Raw genomic sequence first — 26,690 nt, forward strand, 5'->3', positions numbered from 1 at the left:
ATTTTGCTTCACAAACTTTTTTGTTAAGCATTAACCATAAACAGATTGTATCTTATTATGCAAACAGATGGAACAATTTTATTGCTGTTTTTATTAACTAGTTCAAACAGTAATTACTGTGTGTACTTTTTCATTGGTGTCATATTATACAAAGTGTTTCTGACTAGATTAAGACAACCAAATTAGACTTTTTAATTAGTAGTATTTGTTTCACAGGTGTGTATATCAGGTAGGAGAGGAGGAAGCATAAAAGATGTCAGGCAAAAATAACGAGCCTACACAGATCCTAAAAATCAATGGGAAAAATAAAACATCTCTAAAAGAATTCTTCTACTGGGCAGAAAGTATTTAAATGCATTCAGATAGGTTCAGAAGAAGTGCTCAGGTTATCTTAAAAGAGAGATGACTTAGAAATGGAAGGCTCAAGAGAGCTTGTGGAAGAAGGGGCAGTGACCTGGACATTGATGCACAACCATAGTGGGATGTATAGAAGGTCAAAAGATGGAAATCTTAACAAAAGCAGGAAATTTTTGGGATGGTGTTTGGTTGCACGAGGACAAGGGGGTTGACATAACAGAAGAAAGAGTGTTTGAATCTTCTTAACATGGATGGGGGACTTGTAGTCATTCAGAAAGGGATAAGGACACTCGGCTGTGGTAACAGAGATGTGACGTAGGACACACGTGCCAGTGGAGAGGGATAAAGAGCAGCAGAGGCAGACAGAAGAGCAGGCGTGGAGGTGCCCAGTATCCTAGAACAGCAAGAAGTTTGCTGTGTTTGGAGAGTGTGTGCAAGGAGAGAGGGCCTGCACGCCAAGCCTGGAAAGTAGGCTCGCAGATGAATTCTGAAAGGATCGTACGCCAAGTTGAGGGGTTGTTTATTCTATACAGACACAAGGAACCAACAGCAGGTTTATAAGGTAACTCTGTGGGCAGGACAGAGCATACAGGCAGGGGCCACCATAGGTCTACATCATATGGTCTTTGATTTTTTTTCTTTTTCTTTGTCTGAAATTTATTTTCTTCTTTCTTTTCTTTTCCTCCTCCCTATTTTCCCTTTCCACAGTCTTTAAAAAAAAATTCTTTCTCCTCATGTCATTCAAAAGCAGGGTTACCTTTAGCCCTCTGACCATGAGAGAGAGTTGTGGCAGGTGAATAGGAGACCAGGCTATTGTGCAGAGAGCAGGAGAGACTCAGTCTCCATCAGTGGTGATGGAGAGGTGCTGAGGAGATGCCTGAAGGTAGTCCTGAAGTAGAATTAGTTACTCCCAGCAGTTGTTTGGTTACAGGTAATTAGTAAGAAAAGGACAAGCCAGATGTGACTCTAAGATTTCGCTCTTGAAAGATGGGTGGTACTGGTAGAGGAGTTTTGGGGAAAAAAAGTTGAATTCAGTTTTGAAGCTGCGGAACTGGATGTATTCATGGATCATCCAAGGGTTGGCAGCCTGGGGACAGTTGGCTCTTGGGTCTAAGGTCCAGTTTCCTCCAATCCAGAATGTGCGCCTCCCAGGAAGACTCTGAGGTAACAGATTTGAAAGGATGGTGTGTGTCACCAGGTCCACAGCACAGGAAGGAGATGGTTCTTAGCAAGGCCACACTGGCAGTAGGGTTGGGGATGAATTGAAGAGGGTGCAGGAAGTTGGGAGGCTTAGCAGGAAGACCAGGTAGGAAGCTCTTGCAGAAGTTTAGGGAAGAGGAAGAAACTGAGGACCTCAGGTGGAGTGGTGACAGTGGCACAGAGAGAAGGCCACAGGCGGGACAGCTAGTATGGGCCAGAATCACGAGGACTCAGCACTGTGTGCATGAAAGAAGAAAGAGCTTCTGTGATCATCTCCCTCAGACTCTGGTGTCATGAGATGATGCTTCCTCTTGTTCTTTTTCCAGTCCTTGTTTTAGAAATCTAGCTACGGAGTGAAGTACTCACAGGACATATAATCTGACCACTTTGGTAGCTTTTCCTGTTTCCTAGTGCAGTGGAAGATAGCCATGTCTCACCTGTACAAATTCTCCTATTCTCCATTAATTCTTTGCCTAGTCTCCATTAATAATAAAAGGGGAGTGTTGGGAAAACAGGAGAGCACTGGTAAAGAGTTTAAAAGCAAAAAGATTTAAGATTTTGGAACTACCTCTTAACCAAGGGCTTTAAAATTGCCTGTGGGCCTCAGGTGAGCTGTCCATCAAGGTGAACTGCATGTTGCCATCCTTCCTGTTCCTCCTTACACTGGATCTCCACAGCCACATAAGGCCTTATTTGGGCAGGTCTTCTTTAGACGTAGGCATTCCATTGAGATCCGGTCACTCTGTGCCTCTTTCTTCCCAGTACATTAAGCTGCTGTGGTCAAACACAAACGTAACCACCTCTGTCCACACGTGCACGCACTCTAACATGATGCTTGCCACTTAGACTAGGAAGGGCACAACACCTTTTTTGTCTGTTTGGCAATTAACCATTCACTGGCTTTTTTTGTTGTAACATGCACTTCCTTTCTCTTGTTTTCATTCAAGCTGTGTACGCCATGGAAATTAATGTGGAGAAAGACAAACAAACAGGAGAGACCAAGATTCTCTCTACCGCCACGATTGGCCCAGAGGGGGTCCATCAGAGAGGAGTCAAAGTCTGTGATGATGGTACCAAAGTAGTGTATGAGGTGCACTCAGGAGGCACCGTAGTAGAAAACGGAGTGCACAAATTAAGCGCCAAGCACGTAGAGGAGCTTATTCAGAAGGCTGGACAATCAAGTTTGAAAGGAGGGCGCGTGTCAGAAAGGACTGTGATTGCAGATGGGAGCCTCAGCCACCCTAAGGAACACATGCTCTGCAAAGAAGCCAAGTTAGAGATGGTACATAAGTCTAGGAAAGATCATTCTTCTGGGAACCCAGGGCAGCAGGCCCAAGCCCCCAGCACTGGAGGCCCCGAGGCAAATTTGGATCAGCCAGTCACCATGATTTTCATGGGCTACCAAAATATTGAGGATGAAGAGGAGACTAAAAAGGTGCTAGGCTATGATGAGACCATCAAGGCTGAGTTGGTCCTCATTGATGAAGACGATGAGAAGTCGCTGAGGGAGAAGACCGTGACGGACGTGTCCACGATCGATGGGAACGCGGCCGAGCTTGTGTCCGGAAGGCCGGTCTCTGACACCACAGAGCCCTCATCCCCAGAAGGGAAGGAAGAGAGCCTGGCCACAGAGCCTGCCCCAGGTACCCAAAAGAAAAAGCGCTGTCAGTGCTGTGTTGTCATGTGACCACTTCTTTCTTCCCTGTTCTCCTGGGCAGCCTCTGCTCTCCACCACTTCCGTAGACCTCACTGTACCACTAACTGCAATACTGTGAACTGGAAGCAAACACCTGCCTTGCCTTGCAGTTGGATTGCTTTGATCTCTTTTATTTTTTTCCCTTTCATTTTTTCCTCCAGTTTCCTCACCTGAGAGAAAACGTGCATGTGTGTGCTTCATTCTTTCCAAGAACTCACTTTTCCTCTACACCTTTCCTTGTGTCTTCAAGAGTGAATCGATTCCTTACTGCTCGATTGGAATGGACTCTTCATATCAGCCAGTTATATAGTAGCCTTAATTCACTTGACTGGAATTGAACCCATAGGCACTGGGGGTTTCATTTTATAATGTGTTCCTGTAATGTAGTCACTCACCACGTCGCTAATTTCTCACTGGCCTCCTTTGCTGTGGATCTTTGCTTCTTATATCTTGTGGGGCAAAATGCTGTTGGCTCTAGCTGGTGTAGCCAAAAGCGGACCTTACTTAGTCTGTCTAATCTAGGGTGATGCTTTTTGCTGCCTTACATAAGCTTCCAGATTACAGTATTGTGCATCTATGGCATTCCTTCTGTTAAAACTCAAATGAAGTGGATGTAAAAGGAAAGAACCAGTTCTTGTCAGAGCTGAAATGTAGGGACTGATCGCATAACCTGCCCTTCAGCAGCTGTCTCTTTCTCTTTCTATGGCTTACCTGATGGATCCTTTCTATACAAAGCACCATTTTTAATTTTCTAAGGACATGAAACAAATATTATTTTAAGCATCAGTAGTAATCTCCAAACTTAGGCAAACCCATGAGGTTTGCTTCTATGATCTCAAAGAAATGTAAATTTTTATATTGTTTCCTTTTTCATGGGTATTTTCTGATCATGTTAATCTACTTTCAATGAAGGGATCATTTTGAGGAGTATCTCTGCAGTGACCACATCGCTCCAACAGTCTCTCTGGCTGGCAATGGTCACTGTGGTGCTCCCTTCACTGTGGATGGTGCTGTAACTGCATTCCCTGTTCCTCTCTCCTGCCGGTTGATTACAGAGCCTTACATCTGGACTCTTTTCTTTCTGTCCCCATGAGAAAGAGAATGTCCCCAGAACATCACTATGGAGGTTTAAAAGGAAACTTTAAAATGTCAAAAAAAATTTTTAAAGATTAAGAAAGACTTATCTTCTCGACATAAAATATTTAAACTCATTCAATAGATACTGAGTGGCACATAGCCTTTTAAAGTATTGTTTCTTAAAATTCTGGGAATTCCAGAAAGTGAAAGAACAGTTTTTTCTAGAACACAATGAATACTTCTTAAAATAACGTCTTAGCTTTCCCCCAAAGGAGCCAGCCACATGTGGAACAAAACCAAAGGGAAGCAATTTAGTAAAATAATAATATAATATAGTAGTGAAATAAAGGTATAACATTTTAACTGATATTAATAACTGAGGTATCTTAACTTTATTTCCCCATGTTCACAGCATTTTTGCAAATCATTCACAAAATTATCTGTGTTTCATAGAACATAATTTCAAAGAGCATACAGTAAGAACACTGCATCAAGTCTAACCTCTGTGGAAAGTCGATGAGAGGAAAATAAAGTAGCTTCAGAGAGTTTTATTACAAAGCCAATTAAATTTGTCCTAAGTCGTTTTCTCAATGCTGAACTACTTGTTAATATTTTTAATTTCTTGGCTTGAAATTATAAATACTCCAGTTGGAAAGGGAAAAAAACAATTATTTCAAAGTTAATTTTTCTCAAATAATTACATTTTTAATGAACACATTTTATTACCAATATGTAAACAAAAAAGTTTTTAAAAAGAGATAAATAAAGGACCTAGTAAGTTCTGTTTTCTAAGATGATTCCATCCACACACAACTTGGTTTTTAAAATTATCTCTAAACGTCAGGTTCACTGGAGCAGCTGCAATTAAATAAAACTGCTCTATTACCTAGAAATAACATTTGGTTTAGTTGGCTCTAAATCTCACAGTTTTCAGCTTCACGTTCCTCAGTAAATGGTCAATGAAGCATCACTTAAACGACAAATAAAATGCCATCGAAATTTACATAGAAAAAGTTTCAATGTTTTGGACAATCTGTTATTTTAATTTCTTTAGGACAGAAGCAATCTAAAAGTTTACCATAGTTTAATATATTTTTTCTCACTTGGAGTTTAAAACTATCTTGGGCTTGCTGCTGGATAAACAGATAATTTCCTGAAATGTCCTACCCCTCAATAAGTGAGCTAGTTCTTCAGGAAGGACAGGATCTCTCCTCGCACTGCAGCAGTCTTCGTAAGAGCCAACCAACCAGTGATCTGCAGTCTCCTTCATCCATTATTATTCTAGGAATTAGCAAATTATATGAACTAGACTTCTGTTTAACACTACACTTATTAAATGGTCCTTAAAGTAAGATGTGTTGCCTTTATTAAGGTGCTCTGTGATGACCGCTGTGGGAGAAGGTGTGCTTAAATGTGGCATATACGTGTTCCTATTTGGCATCATTTTCCTGTCGTAATGGAGGAGTCAGGCTCAGCCAGTACTTTTATGGGATGAGACCTATAATCCCACCTACAACAAGTAGTGAAAATATAAACTGATTTGCAATTGTTCTGCCTTCCCTGCTGTTAGTGGCATTCTCTCTGTGTAAACTTTATTATGTATGGTGTCACTCCCTTCAAAAACACAGGGTATTGAGTTACATAAACAGACTAATTAGCGATTCAGTAATGAAGCTGCAAAATCTTGTTCCTTTTTAAGCTAGTGGTTAGTTAGGCTTTCTTTTAAAGCATATAATCAGTTCCCTTTTAAGAGAAAGGAGGACTATTTCCCTTGTTTATATAGAGATTTTTAAGTATAAATTTTATTTAATTAAAGATACTTTAATTGTGAAAATTTAATTTAACAATGAAGTTATTTAAAATTTAAAGTGTTAACCTTACATACCCCGAAAAATCTTTTTCTCCAGTTTCATTGAGAGATAATTCGCATATAGTACTGTATACGTTTAATGTATACAACACAATGACTTGAATTACATATATTGTGGATGAAAAATCTTGATGACTTATATGTAATTGACCATTCCTTCATTTTTGTTCCTTTAATATACAATAGGACAAACTAAGGGAAATTTTTTTTACCTTGTACCTTTTTTTACCCGTAATTATTTTTTTTTCCTTATATGAGCAACAATTATTAGCCTCTAAATGTGATTTGATAATGTCTAGCAATGTCACTTAATTTTGGGAGTAGAAAGGATGAGGGTCTATGGAATTCCCTTCAGGCCAAAACAAAATGTGTGTTCTTAAGCCTCCTGAGAAACCTAAAATTATTCAGACCTTCAGAAAATTCAAATTTTAGACTAGTTACTTGCTTTGACTCCTTTCTAAAATGTTGATTCAGATTCCCACCAATTCATTTTAATTTCTGGTGGTAAATGTTTTTTCCCCCATATTCAAATAGAATATTTCAGTTAAGGTCAAATTTTTATAAAAGGGGAAAAACATGTAAGTATAGTTTCCTAGGTACACTATCATCTCTGGAGCAAAACATCGAGGCCAATTATGAAGACAGCTTATTTCTCTTCACTTTCTGTAAATTTCATTTCAAGGTGCCCTTGACAATGGTCATTGATTTAATGCCAGTTAACCAATGGGTAGCAACAGAGGAAGGAAATATGGTGGGCATCAAAAATCGAACCGCTACACCAGTACTTCTTTTTTAAAAAGCATTAACCCTGTCCATTCAACATACAGATGAACACAGACAAAATATGCACTGAGGACTTTTGTTCTTACCTAAAATCTAGATGCTCAGCCAAATCTGCCACTGGACCCAGGGTAGAGTTCAACTCACCAAAGGGCCCATTCTTGTAGGAATATTCTCACCTCCTGCGGTGTGGGCTTGTTTACAGTGAAAACCATTCCAAGGCTAGCAGCTTTACATTGTATTTTTGCAACATACACGTTATTGAAACCACACATTCTCCCCGTATTTAAGAAGTTTCAGAAATTTGTAAATATGCACTCTTTTATTAGCTTCTTATTTTACTAATGAAGGTATATTGAACTCCACTGATTAGGACAGAACCAGAAAATACCTTTTGTCCTGTTGGCTAGTACTGCCCAGCAGGTATATGGAGTCTGGAACATACAACAAAACAGCTCGAGGTAATGAGCAAAATGAGAGCTTTTGTTCTTGCTGCCAGTTCATTCATTGTGTAGTCCTCTTCTGGGGTTATCAGAAAAACTTTCCTGCATTTTCTAAGGGAAAAGTCTTATTAGGAGCACAATGCAGTCATGTGTCTGTGTTGTCGCAGCTGCAACAAACTCCGTAATGAGGTCCCATTTTAACAAAAACCAAAATACTTATTATTTGAATGTAAAAAAGTGTAGGATAAAGATTACATCCTAAAAATTGCAATGGAAAGTTTCACTGGGGATTCTTAGACCAGTCTCGCCACCCCCACCTCCCCACTTCATTTTTATGTGTCTTAAATAGGCCTCCACTTCCCTCTGCTCTCCTAACACAAGACGGTCAGAATTGTAGCACAGAAACTTGCTCTCAACATGAAAATATAACATGTAATTTTGGGGACCACAGACTTTCTGCATTAAAGATCTGGACAGCCTTAACTTTTATAAAAAAAAAAAAACACAACAACAACAATTTTTTCAATGTTCTCTTTTACTAGCAGGAAAACAGTGTTTCCTGATATGAATGACTTTTTTATATTTTGTGACTATTTTCTAAGTTTCTACAGTTTGAGGTGTGAATGGTCATCTCCCCATAATGCCTCTTAGTCATTGCCTGGGCTTTTTTTTTTTTTTTTTGCAATTCACTACATTTTTATCAAAAGTAAAGCATCTCTCATGAACCATGAAATTCTCCCTAGATTTCAGGCAGTCCGTATGGTGTAAAAACAAACAAACAAACAAATAAACAGGAATACAGAAAGAAAAGAATTACAGGGTGGCTTCCTTTTCGTTTTCCTATGGTTAATGTACTGTATGGTATATATGTTTACAGAATGTATCTGCCTTGTGATGTTAACAAAATGAATGACAAAAAAGTTCTGATGTGCCATTTGAAAGTTTGCCTTAGTATCACTGTTTATGTTCTTCTTTTCTGTCCTTTAAAAAAACACAGGTTGTATTCCAAAGCTGTATTAGCACAACATTCTCTTCCCCACCCCTACCCAGTCCTCATCAGAGCTGTGAATTTCATCACAGAAGCCTTGAGGCTGAACCTTGCAAGTGTGGCTCAAGGGAAATTAAGGGGGCATGGCTTGGGCACTGCCTCTGCCCTGTCACTGACCTAACATGTTTCTGTGTTGTCATCTCCCATTTCTGGGACAGGCCACGTGACCTCCTGCAGTCCTTCCCGCTTTGAGGGAAGTGAACTGCGGACCTATCTGGGTCTGGGAGCATATTTTTAAGCACAATTGGCATGAAAAAGCAAGAGAGAGGGACTCAAACGGTGTGACTGAGCCATAACTGAGGGGTGTGCCCATTTGTTCTAGTCTAAGATGAGTAGCATGTGGGTGAGAGTAAGGAGTGGCTATAGAAATGGAATAGTTTACATTTATGTATTTTTTTAAGGAAAAATATTTTTATAATGAAATCTATATGCATTATGAAGCTTGAGTTTGACAACACCCTTGATTAACTTATTTCTGCATTCCAGTAAGCTAACTTTCTGGTGAGTTCTGTAGCGACAACCCAGGCCTTGGGGAGCATGAACTAAGGTCCTGTGACCTGGCCCTGCACCACCACTGCATGAAATCCAATGCTTCCAAGCAGTCCTAGGTCATAAGGTCAAACTTTCTGTACCTGTCATTAGATAAAATGGCTTGATAGTTCCCTGGGCTATGCCCTCACTACTCCATAATGATTTTTTGAAAGTAGAGTAATTTTAAATGCAAGCTAAGTCTGATGATTACCAAAGTCCAGCTCTTTCACACATTTGAGGAGTAATTGCTACATTAGAGATGAAGGGACCACTCACTCTGGTGCATTTGAGTATTACAGGTGATGTGGTGAGTCAGAGCATCTGGCCATCTACCGTCTACATAGAAGTGTGTTTTATGGATTTAGACACATCAAACCAACAACAGAAGACTTAACAGCCTTGCAGGTATCAGTGGGGCTGTGTCATTTTTTCAGAGTTAAGAAGAGATAGGAAAGAGTTGTATTTGTCCACCCATAAAGAAGATTCTGGTTTGTTAGAATTCTTGAGTGTTCCCCCCAACTTTGTGCCAAATTCTTAAGTTCCCATCCCAGCCCCTGCAACTTGATTTTGTGAAGATTTTCACCCTCGCCCATTCCTCTATCTGGCTGACAGAGTGAGTGAAACCTCAGAATCTGCTCACCTCCCTGTTAGGTTCTTGCAAGCAGCTCCTACCCAAGGATAGGGCATTTTTCTTCTACCCTTAAAGACAGAGATCTTTTTTCCCAATAAGGCAAGGTTATAAACAGTCTCTGTTTTGACAAAAATAGCCCCTCTGGTTCCCATGCAAATCATTTTAATTCCTGCATCCTCAGAGTCCCTCCCAAAAGCCCAACTCAAGCGCAACTGCGAACATTGATGTCCTGGAGACAGCTCCAGAATGAAAGAACTATGCAAGTGTCTGAAGGTGCTAAGGGAGAGCCACCTTCATCTCTTATTACTAAGGAATCCTCTCTTAATTTCGAGGTGGGGTGGGCAGAAGACCTGCAGTCATTTGGTTTTGCAATGACAAGTCTTTCTGTACAAAGAGGTCACTGGGTTAATGCCTGAAGTGAACTGTTCTCTGTACAGCTCCAGCTCCAATTCTGTGATATCCCATTCTGGCAAGTGGAAAGAATCCTATCCTTTGTGGAGTTCTGGAACATTCTTTCCCTCTCTCAAACTCCTGACTTAGGAGGCTCAAAATAATACAGGGGTTCCAGAAAATGTTGTGTCTGATGCAGCTTTTCAGTGAATGTAGATTGTTGATGGAATTTCCAGCTTTAGCAGCTCGCTCGAGATGAGTGACATCTCTGTAAATATATCCACTTTGTGTTTGGTTGGGGGGTGGGGTGGGAGACTGTCGTGCTTATTCTGAACTAGACTTGCTGGACTAGCTGCTGTACTTTGTAACCTGAAGTGTACTTTGATTGTTCTGTCTCCTTCAGATGAAAAACAAAACAAAAACCAACTTCAGAAATAACACTGCCAGCAACAGCCCATGCTGTACTTGTAGCTTCTCTCTGTTCCTCTGTACAGTATTAATATACAATAAACTGCCTTTTCACTGCATCTACCTCTGTGTGTCTGTGCCCTGATTCTTTCCTCTTCTCACCTGCCATGGTGGGTGTCAGTCCGGACCGCCTGGGGAACGCCTTCGATCCCTCACTAAAACTAAATACTAATCAGACACCTTTCAAACCAGCATGCCTCAGACTCACCTGGGGGAGACTGCTAAGAATGTGGATGTTCTGTCACACCTCTGGAACTCATATTCAGATTCCTGGATGTGGCCCAGTCACCTGCATTCTTAGCCAATGTCTCCAGATGATTCTGATACATGTAGTACCTGACCAATCCAGGGATTTGTGTGCTCCTGGATGGGAATCCTTGCCTGTCCCAGCTGGTTTCCACACTAACCAGATCTCCTAATGTTTCCTCCATCTAACCTCTTGCACATCTGTGTCCATACCTGTCATCCGTTTTCTTGTTCCTTGCAAGACACCGGCAGTGCCATTAACCGTGATTCCAAATTTGGTTTGCCCCTTAGTAGATTTAAATAGTAAGTCTTCTAGTGCAGCCTTCTAACAGAAGCATCTGAAGACACCTGGCTTTGTTTCTCCTCTTGAATCACAGTATCCTCTATCTAGAATGGAGTCAGCAAACCTTTTCTGCAAATGGACGGGTAGCAAATATTTTTTACTTGGTTGGCCAATTGATCTCTGTCACAACTACTCAACTCTGTCTGGAGCAGCCATATACTTACATGTTCCAATAAACTTTATTTATTGAGTGTGGCTATATTCCAATAAACTTTGTTAAAAAATAGCCAATTGGCCAGAGTTAGCCCACAGGCTTGTAGTTTGTTGACCCCTTGTCAGAAAGGTGACCTGGCATATCGCAGGTGCTCAATAAAATGTTAAAGAGTGATTGCAGGAAAGAAGGAACAGATGTGATTCCACCCAAATAACTGTCACAGAAAGTTGTCTTCATTGAGGGTGTGGAATAAATGAGCTCAGCTGAAGAATTCTTATCTGTTTGGGTTTTCAAACAATTCTTATCTGTTTGCGGTTTTTTTTTTTTTTGGTGATGTCTTTGTGCATAAAAGATAATGGTAAATATTGACACTTGAATGGTGCTTTGTAGACTACTCAACCTGTCAACCTGCCAGGCTGAAATTATTAGAGTTTCAACCAATAGAAGACAAGGAAGTATGAGGACAACTTGTCCTTTTCAAAAGTGCTGTCAAATGTACAGAATAGGGCGATCAGTATGCTGATCCAAGTGTTTGTGAAACTAACTTTTATTTGATCCACCCACACAGCAAGTAACAAGACTTTCTTACATTGCCCTCTTTTTGAAATATTTGAAATACTCTTTGGTGCGTGGACATGTAGACTATGAACACACTGTACATGTGCAACTCTAGGGCATATTGGTGTTACACATTTGTAGTGTAGAACAAGCTGCGTGATTGCATGGGTCCCTGATGTTGTGAGTTAAAGGAAATTCAATTTATACAAAGCACTTTGTAACCAGAAATAGATAACTAGTGTTTACCTATAATGAGAAAGTATCTAATCCTCTGCCAAATGTCATGTCTCACCCTTTCCAAATGTAAAGATTAAAGACTGTTTGGGTTCAGAACCAGTATAAAAAGGAAAATTTCTTTTCCTGTCTTTGGGTTCGTGAAGTCTTTTGTGTTGAACCATCTGAAATTACCATTTTGTAAGTCAATAATTTTGAATAGTGACTTGGGATATAGCTCAATCTAATATTTCTATTCCAGGCATCATTGTTCACCATGGAGGGCAAAAGAGTAACCAATGAACTCTAACTATTACAGGAAGAATTTAGATGAGAAAGAACTTTGAAAGGAAACATGGTTCAGAGCTACTGACACATACCTAAGCCTTTCTCCTTGGTGGGTGAGATTTCCTTTAATCTTACCGCAACCTTTAAGGTATACATGAGGAAATTGGGTTATGGAGATAGTAAGTACCTTGCCCAATGTAACAGAGCTCAAAATTGGAATAGAGATGGGAGGGACAAGTTTCAAACTCAATTCTCTTCACGTCCTCCACACAGAAGGCTATGTGTCTTGCACACAGTGTGGGTATGCAGCTGATACAGGATACAGAAAGATTTGGATAATGGAGCCATCTATGCAAAAAAGACAAAAAGCACTAATTGTCATATTGACCTTTGTCTGTTCAAGCAACTGCTCTGTAAGAACACCACCCCCTGGAGGACGGGAGGTGTCTGCAGCACTTCCATCCGTGAGTGGAGGGAGAGGGTATAACCATCCATTGTTCTCATTGCTTGATGGTTATTCTTCCCCATTCATAAAATGAATTAGCAAAACTGCCCAAAACAACCATGTATAGTGTAGTAGTGGCATGCCCATCTCTGACTAGTCAAGGTAGTTTTGTTGTTTGATGATGAAGATGGTATTGCTATTATCACTGTAGTTTCACCCACATCACAGCAGTTAAAAGGAATAATACCCTAAGGCATTGAGCAAGTGCATTTTTATCTGGACTTTATGACTCTTCTGCAGTAGTGAAGAGAGCACACTTTCCCAACAGCCCAGCTCTTCTCCTTTTTTCCCCAAATGATATAAACACCCAATTTTAGGGGCAACACACAAAAGCAAGATTTGCTATGTAGAAGTTATGGTTTTAAGATCTTTGAAGAGAAATCATGTGGTGCAGAAGTCACAAAATGTCTGTCTATAGGCCAGATCCTGCCTGCAGTTATGTTAGTTTTGTCTGCATAGTGTTTGTAAATCATTTAAAATTCATTGTCAATAATAAATTCTCATAAATGAGAGAATCTCTAACATAAGATATTTCTCACTTTAAAAGCATGCATTTTCAGCTTCTCCTGACATTTCATAGCTCTGTCAGTAATGGGCCTGTTCTCCTGGCTACCCATTGTCTGCAGCTAATGGTAGCTTGTCTTTTAACAGGAACCACACAGCCACCACTTCCCATTATCTCACTGCTGGCCAGCTTCATTTGTTTCTATCACCTTCCTGGCCCCTGTTAGCGTTTGAATATGTTGCCCCTTAATCTGTTAAAATCTACTCATTTTATGTTTGGGTCAAATAAGTCTGAGGTGGAGATGAGACCCATAGCAAGGTAAGAGCAGAGCCAGAACTAGAATGAAACCTTGTAAAGTCAGGAATGGACCACTGAGCAGGTTTTCTGATCCCATGTAGACCGTGTAAAGGAGGAGTCAGAGTCCTCAGTGGTTTTTTGCAGGTCTTTTATTGGGGTTCACCAAGCATATGGCAGGCAGGGGTGCTGGGGGGCTGAGAGGCTAGCAGTCCTCCCAGCCCCCAGCAAATCTTCACTCTATCTGGGCTCTCTGGCGTTCTCTGCTTCTGCTTTGGGCTTCTTCTCTTTCGGCTTCTACTTCGGCTTCTACTGGTGTCCCCATGACGCCGCCCTTAAAAGCACAGTCTTAGCCCAGGTGTACCCACTTCAGGTGCCCGCCATCAGGCATGCATTCAGGACCACAGGGTTCCCTCATCTATCCTGATGGCGGGAGGGCAGAAAATCCTGATATTTTTCCTTACCCTACAAACCTCCTGAACACTTTTGGGAAGAATGAGGCTTTGCTCTGTTTGAATTTGAATCTAATAGAAGCATTTTAAAATTCTGAACAGACTATAGGCAAAAAGCCAGTATCAGAAATTTTCTCAAGACTGGTGACCTCATTCACAACTCAAAAGAACAAAAATCCATTTTCTTGTAACAATTTATAATGCATAGATTCTTTTCTCTATCCCTGATATTAAAGGACCAATATAATGTTTTAAGTACTTTGTGATTTCATGTTTCATGGTAAAAAGTTACATTCCTGGAAAAATTAACAAACTTTGTAGTCAATAGTCAAATAGTTCCAGGGGGGCTTCATATTCCTTTTTAGAAAAAATACCTATACAAAGTCTATATAGATTTAAATTTATATGTGATCTCTCCCCTCCTCACCCATGGCCTTTTATCATGTTCCTGAGGTCATGTGGTCACAGGATAGTAATGTTCTCTAGTGTTTACTTCCTTATCTTTTTTTTTAAAGATTTATTTATTTATGCACACAACAACGAGGGTACAGGCCAGAGGTGCGAGCAGCGAGAGGATCCACCAGAGACAGAGCAGAGAACAGAACAGGCAGAATGACTGAAGTACTCTGCTGGGGGAGCAGCAGGTGAGCCAGGAGAGGTCTGCTGCGCCATGTGGGTAGCTCCCTAGCCGGGGATCAAACTCATGCTGCAGTGGCTGTGGATAGCTTCAAAGGTTGCGTCTTAACCCCTTGTGCCACCACGGAGGCCCCTACTTCCTTATCTTAACAAAGAGTAATAAGAAGTTTCACAATTCAAAGAACTGATACAATAATAATCTTTTCTCTTATGCCTTTTTTGTCATCAAAAAACAAACAAAAAAAATGGTGTTTTCTTTTGAAAAAAATAAACCAAAAACTAATCAAACTTAAGATAATTGTTGTATTTCCCAAATTGTGTTTTCCATTTCTGAGTCACTAAGTATTGAAACTATGAGCAGCAGACCATCTTTTCAGACCAGGGTTCATAGGTCACCACCAAAACAACCTAAAGGTCAATGTGATTGTTCCAAACTATCAGAAAATGCAGATTCCATTTCTTAAAGAAATATTTCAGGGCCTCCCCGGTGGCGCGGCAGTTGAGCTCTGGGTTGCGAAGCTGCCCACAGCCTCTGTGGCACTGGTTCCATCCCCGGCTGCTCCCCGGCCACCCGAGGAGGGTCCCACATGGCGCGCAGACCTCTCCTGCCGCCCGCTGCTCCCCTCAGCAGTGTACTTCGGTCCTTCTGCCTGCTCTTCTCCCCGCTCTGGCTCTGGTGAATTCTCTCACCCTCCCGTGCTTCTGACTGTACCCAGTGCATGTATAAACAAAAAATGAAACAAAAACAAACAAACAAACAAATAAATAAATAAAACATGCCTCTATAAAAAAAAAATTAAAAAAAAAATATTTCAAACCAGAAGAAGAGGACATGTTCAATTCACTCTTTTTTTCCCTGAATTCTAGCTGAACCCTAACTATGTTCAGAAACTCATTATTAGATTCTGGCACATGCATTAACTCAATTTTTCCTAACCTTCAACTTTTGGATATTGCCTAAATATACTTGTCCTGTGTATATATTACCTAGACATATTATTGAATATTTTAAACACTTCTTTTACTTAAATTTATTTTAAAAGTTACTTTATAGCTCTGTAACTGTTAAATAAATGTAAATTGACATTTCTTCATTTCCAGCTGTAGATAGTTGTCTCATAAGATAATTATCTAAGGCCAGATAATTATCTTTGTTAAAGAAGGACATTAGGGCCTCCCTGGTGTTGCAGGCAGTTGAGCGCAGTGCTGTGAAGCTGTCCGCAGCCTCTGCAACATGGGTTCGATCCCGGCCAGCCGGTGAGAATCCCACATGGCACGGCAGACCTCTCCTGTCTCGCCCACTGCTCCCCTCAGCAGTGTATTTCGTCAGTTTGCCTGTTCTGTTCCCCGCTCTGTCTTTGGTGAATCCTCTCACCCTCCCACGCCTCTGGCCTGTACCCTGGTTCTTGTATAAATAAATAAATAAATCTTAAAAAAAAAAAAAAGAAGGAAATAGCCAACTTAAAGAGGCATCAAAAATATGCCTCCCTCCCTGTGAGATCATGAAATAAAAGAGAATCAAAATGGTAATAACTGTTTCACCATGTGGTCAGTGTTATTTATTGCCTTGCTGGTTTACCCCTAAAATATGGGAAACGCTGCCAGATTGCCTCCCCTCAAAAGCCTTCTTTCCTCATTTGTGAAGATTAGGGTGAGCAACAGGAAGTAAGAGCAGAGACACACCGCTGGGATTCAATCCCAGGGCAGGGCAACTTCAAATTATTTCTATTACACCAGCGTGCCTGTCACGCTGTTCCTTTTATAAGAAATGAGTTGAACACACATCAGTAACAACAAATCCTCCAGTAAAGATCTCCATCATTTAAACAAACAAAAGTAACAGCTGTTCCAGCTAGAGCTGTCTCTGGTGTCAGCAGTTTTTCACTGATGAAGGCCAGATCAAATTGGGCTCTTCTGCCTTTACTTGAGCAAAGTTACATCATGAGCTGTGAGTTTCCGGCTAGACGGGGAAAGCATGAAGTATGCAGGCCCTCATGGGCCCAGCAGCTGGCTCCACTGTGAAGTACCCCCACCTTCTGCTTCATCTGTGTCTCCTGAGCTCCAGCCAACTGAATCCGGCTCAGACTTCTTGGTTGACTCTTAAAGAGTCAGGGAGTTCATCAAGGCAGACTGCAGACCTAGAGAATAAGTCAGCACTAGAGAATAAGTCTCTTCTTTCCACCTTCTCTATTTTTTTCTGTTGAACAAGTCTTTTTCATGTGAGATGTATTCCCGCCTATAACATGAGTTGAACTTCTCAGTAAGTTCTCCTGGGAAGCACCCTGCAATAGCTCTGTGGTTCCCATTGCTTGCTTGCTGTGTGTTGGAATCTAGGACATTTCCTTAAAAATAACATTATGCTGGGGCCTTACCCCAGAAATCCTGATTTAATTGGTGGGGGTGAGATCTGTAGTATTTATTAAATGGCTCCAAAATGTTTCTAATGTGCAGCTAGGGTTGGAAACAGCCGCACAGAAGAGCCCAGGGTAGGAAGGAATGGGTCCAGGCTGAACACTTTGTCTCGACTCTGCAAACTGGTGGGGGGCACAGAGGGAAACTTCCCCTCCCTGTCTGGGTTCTTCTAAGACTGGAAAGAGGAACAAATGAACATGAGAAGATTAGTAGGAGAAATGGCCAAAATGGGGCATGTACATGGATATAAATTCTAGGAATAATGGAGCAGACCTGGGACATTTCTCCTGCATTTTAGGGACCTGGCGCTTCAAGGGGGAAGTGGAGGTGTGATTATATGACAAACAAGTAGGGGTTACCTCACCCTTACTGTGAGAGTAAAGGTGAGATTCTTAGAGAAGACACGATAAGTCTACACCTGGAGGAGACCTCCCCAATGACATTCTTCTGGGTCATAGTGGAGATACATTGATTGCTTCTCTGATTACAAAAAGGGCAGAAGTTTAGGTTGTGATGATCTTTTCTTCAATTAGGGTAGAGGTAAGGACTTCGGCAGGGACAGAAACTTTTCCTCAGCCCCCAGGGATCTTATTGCCCTTCGCTCAAAATACTCTGTATGCCAAAGAGCAGGCATCTCGAGGAAACAGTTCTGAGACCAGGTCTAATTTAGGCACCTCCAAAACCAAGAAAAATATGTAGGCTTTGGAGTCAGGACCAAAGTCAAATCTCAAACCTGCGTATGAAATTCCGTGAAGGAACACAACTTACTGATCGTTAGAGTTTACCGTGGTTGAAACACTATATGTTCCCTTTAAAATATGAAGACTTGTTTAATTAGGGACTAATGCCTAAGGTCTTTCTGATTCTGTCCTGACTCTGAGTTTGGGAGACTTGGTAGATCCCTACCTAGTGTCCTGGGAAGTGAGTACAGCAGTTGCACACCCCCTCCTGCCTGTCCTGGGTTCATTGGTGCTGTCCTTTCCAACCTAGCTGCCCCTGACAATCATTTGGAGCGTTTGTTACATGCTCATCTATTCTAGATGGTTTCTCCAAAGGAACCTCGAGTATTTGAACAACAGAATGTCAGTGCTTCTCTCTGCAGACAATGGATGCTCTCGGTAAAAATTTAGCTCCTTCTTTTGTGCCCACTGGAACTGAAACTGAAATCAGTAAACCAGGCCTGCTTCTTAATCGCTCTATGTCTTTGGGCTAGAGCCTTTGTGCTCTGCAGTGTGCCAGAGACAGTTAACTAAACATAAGCATACTTGTATTGATTCAGAGAGCTTTAGAAACAGTAAATAAAAAGTTAGTCATGGAAGTCCCCAGCTGAATGGGATTAGTTTGGTTGAGGGTAGTTAGGTCCATGTCTTTTTATCTACCAGGAGAAAATTCCCCTCTTCAGGTTAGAAGAAGCAGGAATCTCAGATCATTTTCTGAATCAACAACTGGGTACTGGAATCTATTGTTCGAAGTGTAGAAGCATCCATCCCAGCATTGCCAAGGCAGTCCCAGCTTCATTAGAACAGGGAATTGCTGCTTTATTCTTTCCTTCTAGAATCAAATCAAACTCTTCTCTCTGAAATTCAAAATTTGCCAAAATGTAGCACTTCTCTTCCATCTCCATGCTCTACCAAACCTTACTTCCATGGATTCCCTTTTTTAATTAAGGAGCCCACCCCACCCTCACTGGACACATTCACCCCCAGCTTTCCCTATGCTGCTTTCTACCCATCTTCCAATAGTCCCTTTCCTTCCTGGAAGTAAGTGAAGTCTTAGTTATTCAACTCAACCAACTCAACCCTGCTGAAGTGCCTTTGTCTCTATATCACGCAGTGAGCAACCTGAACAACCTCAGGTGGCAACCCTGCTGGGAAGCTCCACTTCCATTACCCAGCAGCTGGAACCGATCTTAAATAGCCAGCCACCCTCAGGGTGACTTGGCTGTCTGTTGTCTGCTTGCCTAGTGACATCCACCCACTCACATACCCTTGTCCTATGAGGCACAGGAAAATTATTTTATCTGTGCTCTGTGGTTAAACCTGCCTGAACCTACAAAGGGAGGTTCAGTCTCTCTGCTGTCCTGATAATAGAAGCCCCAGCCTGTCTGCATACCATCAACCCCTACTTTTCTGACAAGGGGAGAAATTAAAATCACAACTCTCTTTTATGGCAAGCATACTCAGACACTCAGATTCACCTTCCTATTCTACTAGTATTAACAGAGTGCTGATTAAATGCCCTGAACTGCACTGAATATTTTGACAAATGTTATCTTATTTAAATTTTGCAAGAGGTAGTTCTTTAAGGTCTATGGAACTGTCACCTCATTTTCCATGTGGGCTTCAGAGCATTTGTGACTTGTGTGAAATTATTAAGCCAGGATTCATATTCTAGTCTCCAGATCTTAAATCCAGAATTTTAAGAGCCCTCATGGTGTGTATATTGAAGGTATTAGGTTTGCACTTGTTCTTGAGCAATGAGTGTGGTTGTCAGTAAGCAAGAAGGAGACGCTGGGGAGGGCCTTCCAGAGGAGCTCATGGATCCAAGGGCCCGAGGTAGTTCAGGCTGTGTCTGGCCATGTGACTGGATGGGACATGATGAACTGAAGGGACAGAGGACATGAAATAGAGAAGTGGCTTGGGGCCAGGATGTGGACTGACAGGGTGTTCCTCAAGGAAAAAGCTGTAAACTGAAAGTTCAAGGGCAGGTCCGTGGATGTATTAGGTTTGGCCTTTACTATATTGACTCACATAATATTTTATTTGGTGTGGTTTTAATTGGAGTTTGAAACCAACACATTCCACAATTTTATCTTTTCTTGAAAAAAGCAAAATATCTAGACATAGTGGATTGGCATTCCCAAGAGGCAGGAATTACCTGGATTCGACTTCACCTGCCACCTTTAGATATCTGTTTTCCTATGGGCTTTTAGGAGCCATTTTAGACCCAAGCAAGAGAAACCCCTGTCCTGGCTCCTGGGCTCTAACAGGGACTTGCCTCTTCACATGCTTCCCCATGGGATGAAGAATCTTTGGGTCCCTTATTTATGAAGAGGAAGTAACAATCCCTACCATATATTTGTTTTGAAAATAAATCTTTAAATGCCTCACTCACAAAAGAATTAAAAGCAAGGACTTGAACAGATGTTTGTACCCCACTGTTCATAGCAGCATTATTCCCAATAGCCAGATAGCTTCACTGGAAATAACCCAAGTGTTCATCAACAGATAAATGGATAAACAAAGTATGGCATATCCATTCAATGAAATAGTATTCAGTCTTAAAAAAGGTATGAAATTCTGACACATGCTACTACATGGATACATCTTGAAACATTATGCTCAATGAAATAAGGCAGACAGAGAAGACAAATACTTTATGATTCGTCTTATATGAGGTTCATACTATAGTCAAATTTATAGAGGTAAAAAGTACAATTGAGGTTACCAGGCCCTAAGAGGAGGAGAAGAAAGGGGAGTTAGTGTTTGTTGCTTCAGGTTGGGGATGATAAAAATGTTCTGGAAATGGATAGTGGTGGTCATTGCATAGTATGATTAATATACATAATGCCTTTGAAGTGTACACTTAAAATTATTAAATGGAAATTTTTTGTGTTGTGTATATTTGTAGCACAATAAAAAAATCAGTACCTCATTTAGTACATGGTTATGAAAGATACTAAAAATTGAAAGAGCTAAAAAGAAGCTACAGGTTCCTCTTGCTTTATCCCACTTCCCCCTAATGAAATAACTACAGTAGTAACTGTTTTTGCTAATAACCAAAAGAAATCTGAAGAGAAGTTGTACCTTTATGGTAAAAGCTGAAATGGACAACTGGTGTCTGTTTTCATCAGCCATTCTAGGTGCAGCATCTCATTAGTGAGAGTGGCCCCACCAAACTCCTTCCCAGGTTTCATAGGAACCTCTGATTTCTGTTGGGGTTGGGGGAACCTGGATAAAGATGCTACTAGGTGTTAATGGAGGTCAGAGATGGGAGGTCACCCTTTAAAGGTAGTCAAGGGAGAGTCTGAATGGAGCTGGCATTTGAGATGGGGGTGGAAGGCCAAGGAGACCAGGTAAGGAAGCAAACCAGGCAGTTGTGTAAGCAAAGCGGAAGCTGGAGTGCATGGGGCTGGAGGCCCTGCAGTGACATTGTGTTCTCTCCTGTTTTCTGTGAAACAACAGAAATGGGAACAGGTTTCAAGGGCCTTAGAGTCCAGGTTGATCCGATTCAATGTCAGGTAGAGAAGACACTGAAGATATTATGGCAGGGAGGTGACAGGAGCAATGTTTGCAGAAAGATTAATCTGGGACCTTGTATAAAATGGGTTGGGTGGTGTGACATGAGAAGGTAGAGGCAGCCTGGACCTATTGTAGTAGTCCTAGATAAACCTGGATGGTGGCCAGGAAGAAGAAAGGAAGGGATGAATTGAGACTAATTTCAAAGGAGATTTTATATATTTAAGATGTGGGGGGAGGGGGGGAAGTGGCTGGAAAAAGTATAGCTTAGACCTGGAGTCAGGCCTCCTGCCTTTGGATGCCACACTTGTTGCTTATGAGATGGTGACCCAATCTTTCTGTCCTCGGTGTCATCATCAATAACATCAAGATGAAAGATCTAGAAATACCTCCTTATAAAGCTGTTGTGAAGAGTAAATGAACTGCATTAGTGTTCACAGAATATATGATTACTTAATAGCTGTTAAGTCTGGGTGGTAGGTATATTAGAATGTACATTGTTTTTTATTTAATTTTTAAGCATTGCATTAAATTTGGTATTTTTCTCTAAAAAGATATTGCAGGGCAGTGCTCCCTAAACTTTAATGTGTATGTGAAACTTGTGCTAACCTTGTTAAAAGACAGATTTCAGTTCAGTGGGTCTGAGGTGGGATCCAAGCTTCTGCATCTCTAACATGCTCCTAGGTGGTCCCGGGCTGCTGGTCTGCTAGGCCTCTGCTTGAGTAGCAGGGTGATAGAAGAATGGAGGCCCACCCATGTTCCAGGACAGGGCGCTACCCCGATTATCCCTTGCTGCATAACAACACATCACCTGAATCTAGCAACTGAAAACAAAGCTGTTATGACTGCTCTTTCAGGGTTCACTCTCTCTGCTTACTCAGGCTCGTGGTGTGGCTGTCAGGGGGCGGCTGGGGCAGGAACCATGTAGAAGGTTTCCTCGCTCTTTTGTCTGCTGGTTGATGGCTTGCTAGGACATCAGCTGATCTCTCTGCCCAGATATCTCCCTGGGGGCTGCCCCGTGGTGAGGGATTCTTCAGAGCCCAGCAGCTGGGTTCCAAGAACAAGTGTCCCAGGAGAGGGAGCCAGGCAGAAGCTGTGTCACCTTTTCTAGCCTCCCCTCCAAAGTCACTCAGAGTCACTTGTGTCTCTTCTGCCACCATCCATTTGTCAGAAGGGAATTGGACTCTCAAGCACAGCACTGTGTTTATAGTTCACATTATTGTATTATATACTTGAAAGTTGCTAAGAGACGCCATCTGAAATGTTCTCAACACAAAAGAAACATGGGAGAAAAAAAAAACACCAATAGGTACTTTTGGATGAAAAGCAGCTGTGTCCCTGAAAGCTGTACTGGTCCTAGATTTAACACCCCAATTTTGCCATCCCAATTCTGCCATTTCCCAGTCACGAACACCCCCCACAGATGATTTTACTTTGAATCTCAGTTTCCACATCTTGCAAAACGGCATTCTTCTTTAGAAATACGAAAGCTAAATGAGATCACGTACTTGAATGAGCCCAGCAAAGGGACAGCTTCTCGATAGCGTTGGCTGCTTGTTGTTGAATGAGAGAGACAGAGATGGGGCTGGCCTCGCTCACACCGTGTAGAGGAACAGGCAGTCATCACTGATATAAAACATAGCACAGGGCTCGTGTAGGTGTTTTTAAGTGATGAAGCCAAAGAACCATATATCTGAACATTAAAATACGATTTAATATCATTTGTGCGAGTGTCAAAAAAGAAGCAACAGATCATGAAGGTCAACCCGTATGCCAGGGAAGTGCCAAAGTGTTTGCAGATATGTCTTGACCCCACCACAGGGGCTTGCTTTAGGGTCACAAAGGGGAGATAGAATGTTCTAGAAGAAGTGGGCACGATTATAGTTAAATTTGTGAGTTCATGGGTTGTGGCGGGCCAGATGGGCTTCTTTCTCCAGCAGGGAGGAGAGGTGAGCATCTGGGTATTCAGTTCACCCACTAGAGCTTCATGAAAGCAGAGACGTGACCTTTTGCTCCACAGTAGCCCCTGTGCCATAGCCCAGCACAGAGCTTGGCACACAAAGGGCGCCCAGTCAGTACTTCCTGGATGGATTAATGAATGAACGGATGAGGGTTTAGGACCAACTCTCTGCGCTCATTTCTTCAGCACTGCAGTATCTGGTCTGTGCTGTTGTTTTGGGTCCTCACAGTCCGAGGGGCTGTGGCAGACCTGGATCTACTAGAAACCTTCTTGACTTCCACTGAATGGAAACTGGAACTGAAATTTCAGGAGAAAATTTAAATCCACACTGGCTATTTTGATGGTAATGCTAGCTCCTATCTAAGCAGCTCCCTCCATTTCCTGTTTATATCCTTAACTGAGAGGAAAAGTGACCAGATCTCTGAGGGGTGATTCTCTCTGGGGATTTCTGGCCAGATCAGATACAGGAAACGGTCAGGACTCTGAAAAGGCAAGTTCTTCTTCCTGCCAGCGGCAGCTTGACTCAGGTGGAGTGGCCAGGGTGACTCCTGTGTCCAGCCTCCTGCATCTACCACACAAACCGCACCCCCTCCGCACCCCCCCCCACCCGCTGCCCCCAGCCCCTTGAAGCCTTGGGGCTTCATGTGAAGTCAGTGTGGAGGGACAGGGTGGAAGCCCCAAGGAGTACAGACCCCTAAGGCTGCAGCCCCCCAGGGCAGCTCTGGTATTTCACTTTCAGAACACTTGACAGCAAAGGCAGTCTGTCAGGCTTCTGTCTTCTGATGGAGAATCTCAGGATTTCCTCCAAGAGACACAACAGGATCCCCAGGTTTCCAGGGAGAGACCCTAGACCCAGTTCCTATCTTGCTACAACACTGGAGTTTGACACAAACTTGGGGAATTAGCAACTAGTAGAAAACTAGACCAAAAGCAACTGACCCACTGTAGGATTGCAAACTGCAAGGCCATCTGCTGTGACAGCACTTCCCTGTAACCACGCATATATCAGCAAAAGCACACCCCTAACACATACATATACTACACAATCACATCTGCACCGCCATGTACACATGTGCACACACATGTAAACCCACAGCACATATACACACAGAATATGATACACCCACACCCCCATCTCCTGGAAAGGCTCTTTGAAGATGGAACATTTTGGCTAAGACGTGAAAAATGAAAAGCAGCCAGCCATGCAGAGAGCATTCCTGGCAGAAGCAAGAGCAATTGCAGACTCTGCAGCTCCATGACTGTCTTCAGGACTGGCGAGGGCAACTTGTGGCTCCCTCTGCACCCCATGCTTTCTCACCTCCTGCATGGTGAGCCCGCTCTCCTCTGAAACACCCTCCCCTCTGCCCTAACCTTAATCTCATTTACTGCAACTTCTAAATCCATTCCCAAAAGGTTCAATATTGGTCAACAACTGATGTGCAAGAAATAACACTTTCATTTCTTTAAATCAAATTACACTGGACTCTGCCTCACGGCTGCTGATCTGGCTGACAATTCAATCTCAGTCATTCTTGGGATTCTCCAAACTAGGCTTTGCAAGGGCTCCACACTCACATGGGGGATGGTGAGCCATCACTGGTGCTCACCTATTTGTCCTGTGACCCCATGTTCTGGCGCTCGCACTGAAGTCTTGGTGGCCACTGAGCCATGCTTAGGATCAAGTACCTTGAAAGAGGCTGGGAGCCCCTGGACTTGCATTATTTCCTTATGGACCTCAGTTTTGCTCTCTCACATCTCTCCTTCCCTGCCTTCCTCTGCCCTCTTCTCTCTTCCTTAGAGACAACCTCAATGACCTACCCCTCTGCAGGCCCTGGAAAGAAGTGTATCCCTCTTTCCCCAGGATGCCTAGCTTAGTATCTTTAATGCATTGTGGATTTTGCAGAAGACCTGCAGGCACGCTGACCCAAAGCAGCTTCTGCCACAATCCCTCCTCCCCCCAAGCAAAAGAGCTTGAGACCTACCACCTGCTAGAGGTGGAAAGGAGAGTGGATCATAGGAAGCGCCTGCACAGATGTTTCCTGGACCTCACTCTGAGGGGCCCTCTGTTCTCAGGGATGCTGTCCAGCCACCCCAGAATGTGCACTCCCTGAGAACAGTGCTTCCCTGAGTATCTGTGGTGTAGGATCAGATTTCATTTTCTTCTTTTTAGACTTATTCACCCCAGAACAATACTTTGGTAAAGCAGCCTGAAAATGAATTCTTAGAAAAAAATGAAATGAAAAAGAAAAGACAAAATACAGGTGCCCATTTAGTGTGATTGTTAGAGCAATTATAAATTGCTTTAAAAGTTTCTAAACTTGTTCTCTCCATTTCTAGTCACCTGGTGAGACTAGTTGAGAGGACACCACTTGGTGGGCTCACACTTTGAGTTCTGCCTGAGCACACCCAGGAGGGAGGACAGGATCCCCTCACCCCTAAAAATGTGAGGCTTACTGAAGTATGGACTCTTTGAGAGAATAAAGTAGATCCTGGAAGCAGAGGGCCCAGAGAGCTGAGAAGGTGACATTGAGCCTCCTTTACAGGAGCTTACAGCGCAAAGTCAAGACCGCGTCTGGTCTGGAGCCCCCTCTGGAGCAAGCTGCCTGGCACCGCATTCTGGCTCTGCCACTTGCTGCCTTGACCCCGCATGAGTTAGCTTGAGCCTCAGGTTGCCCATCTGCACTCCCAGGAGAGCCGGACTATCTCAGGGTTGTTGTGAAAGCTCAAAAACTGGCTAAGCGCATAGAGTGATGCCAGGAACATATTTACGTGCCTGAAATTATTAAGACGTTTCCTTAGAATAAAAGCTTTAGGACAGCAGGGATTTTGATTCCCTCAGTGAGGTAGGTGATCATTATCCCCATTTTCAGGGCAGAAAATTAAGATTTGGTGTGGGCTAATGTGCTCAGAACCCTGTCAGTCAATAGCAGGTTTGCGTAACTCGAAACTGCTTCCATTGGTGTGTAACTAGCCTGGCAGCAACTTCTGGAAGACTGATTCTCAAATAGATGTTGTCAATTAATTAGCATTTATTGAGCTTCTATTATGTGTCTGGCAGGCACTGGCAGCATGTGACAGACAAACACAGTTCCCACCCTCCTTGAGTCTAGAGTCAGTGGAGGAGAAAGGCAGCTGTCAGGTATGGGGATATGTGCTCCTTCAAGGGATGACAGGACACAGTGAGAGCCGTGGTGGGTCTCTGATGACAGCACAGAAGCTGAGAGCTGAGGGTCTGTGGCACATATATATGTAAATATGTATGTATGTAAATATATGTGTATATGTATGTAAATATATATATAAACATACATACACACACAGAGGAATATGTACAAAGCTCTTTTTACCCTTGATTTTCCTTCTGAGAACTACAGCTGGACAGCAGTGCACTTTGA

General features: G+C 42.4%; 1 protein-coding gene across 4 annotated transcripts in view; it reads left to right on the forward strand.

The window, feature by feature from the left end:
- Positions 1–26,690, forward strand: part of PALM2AKAP2 (PALM2 and AKAP2 fusion) — a gene marked incomplete at both ends in the record, with an annotated part of 293,410 nt that overhangs the window by 116,617 nt on the left and 150,103 nt on the right. For 2 of the 4 annotated variants that reach the window (XM_084238939.1, XM_084238940.1), the window contains one exon: positions 2,505–3,244. The exons of the other annotated variants lie outside the window; for them this stretch is intronic. In XM_084238939.1, coding sequence (XP_084095065.1) covers positions 2,505–3,244 — 740 coding nt within the window. Of the gene's footprint in view, positions 1–2,504; positions 3,245–26,690 lie in introns of those variants that run through there. 4 annotated transcript variants of the gene reach the window in all.

This window comes from Talpa europaea (assembly GCF_964194135.1).
Source record: "Talpa europaea genome assembly, chromosome: 7".
NCBI lineage: Eukaryota > Metazoa > Chordata > Mammalia > Eulipotyphla > Talpidae > Talpa > Talpa europaea.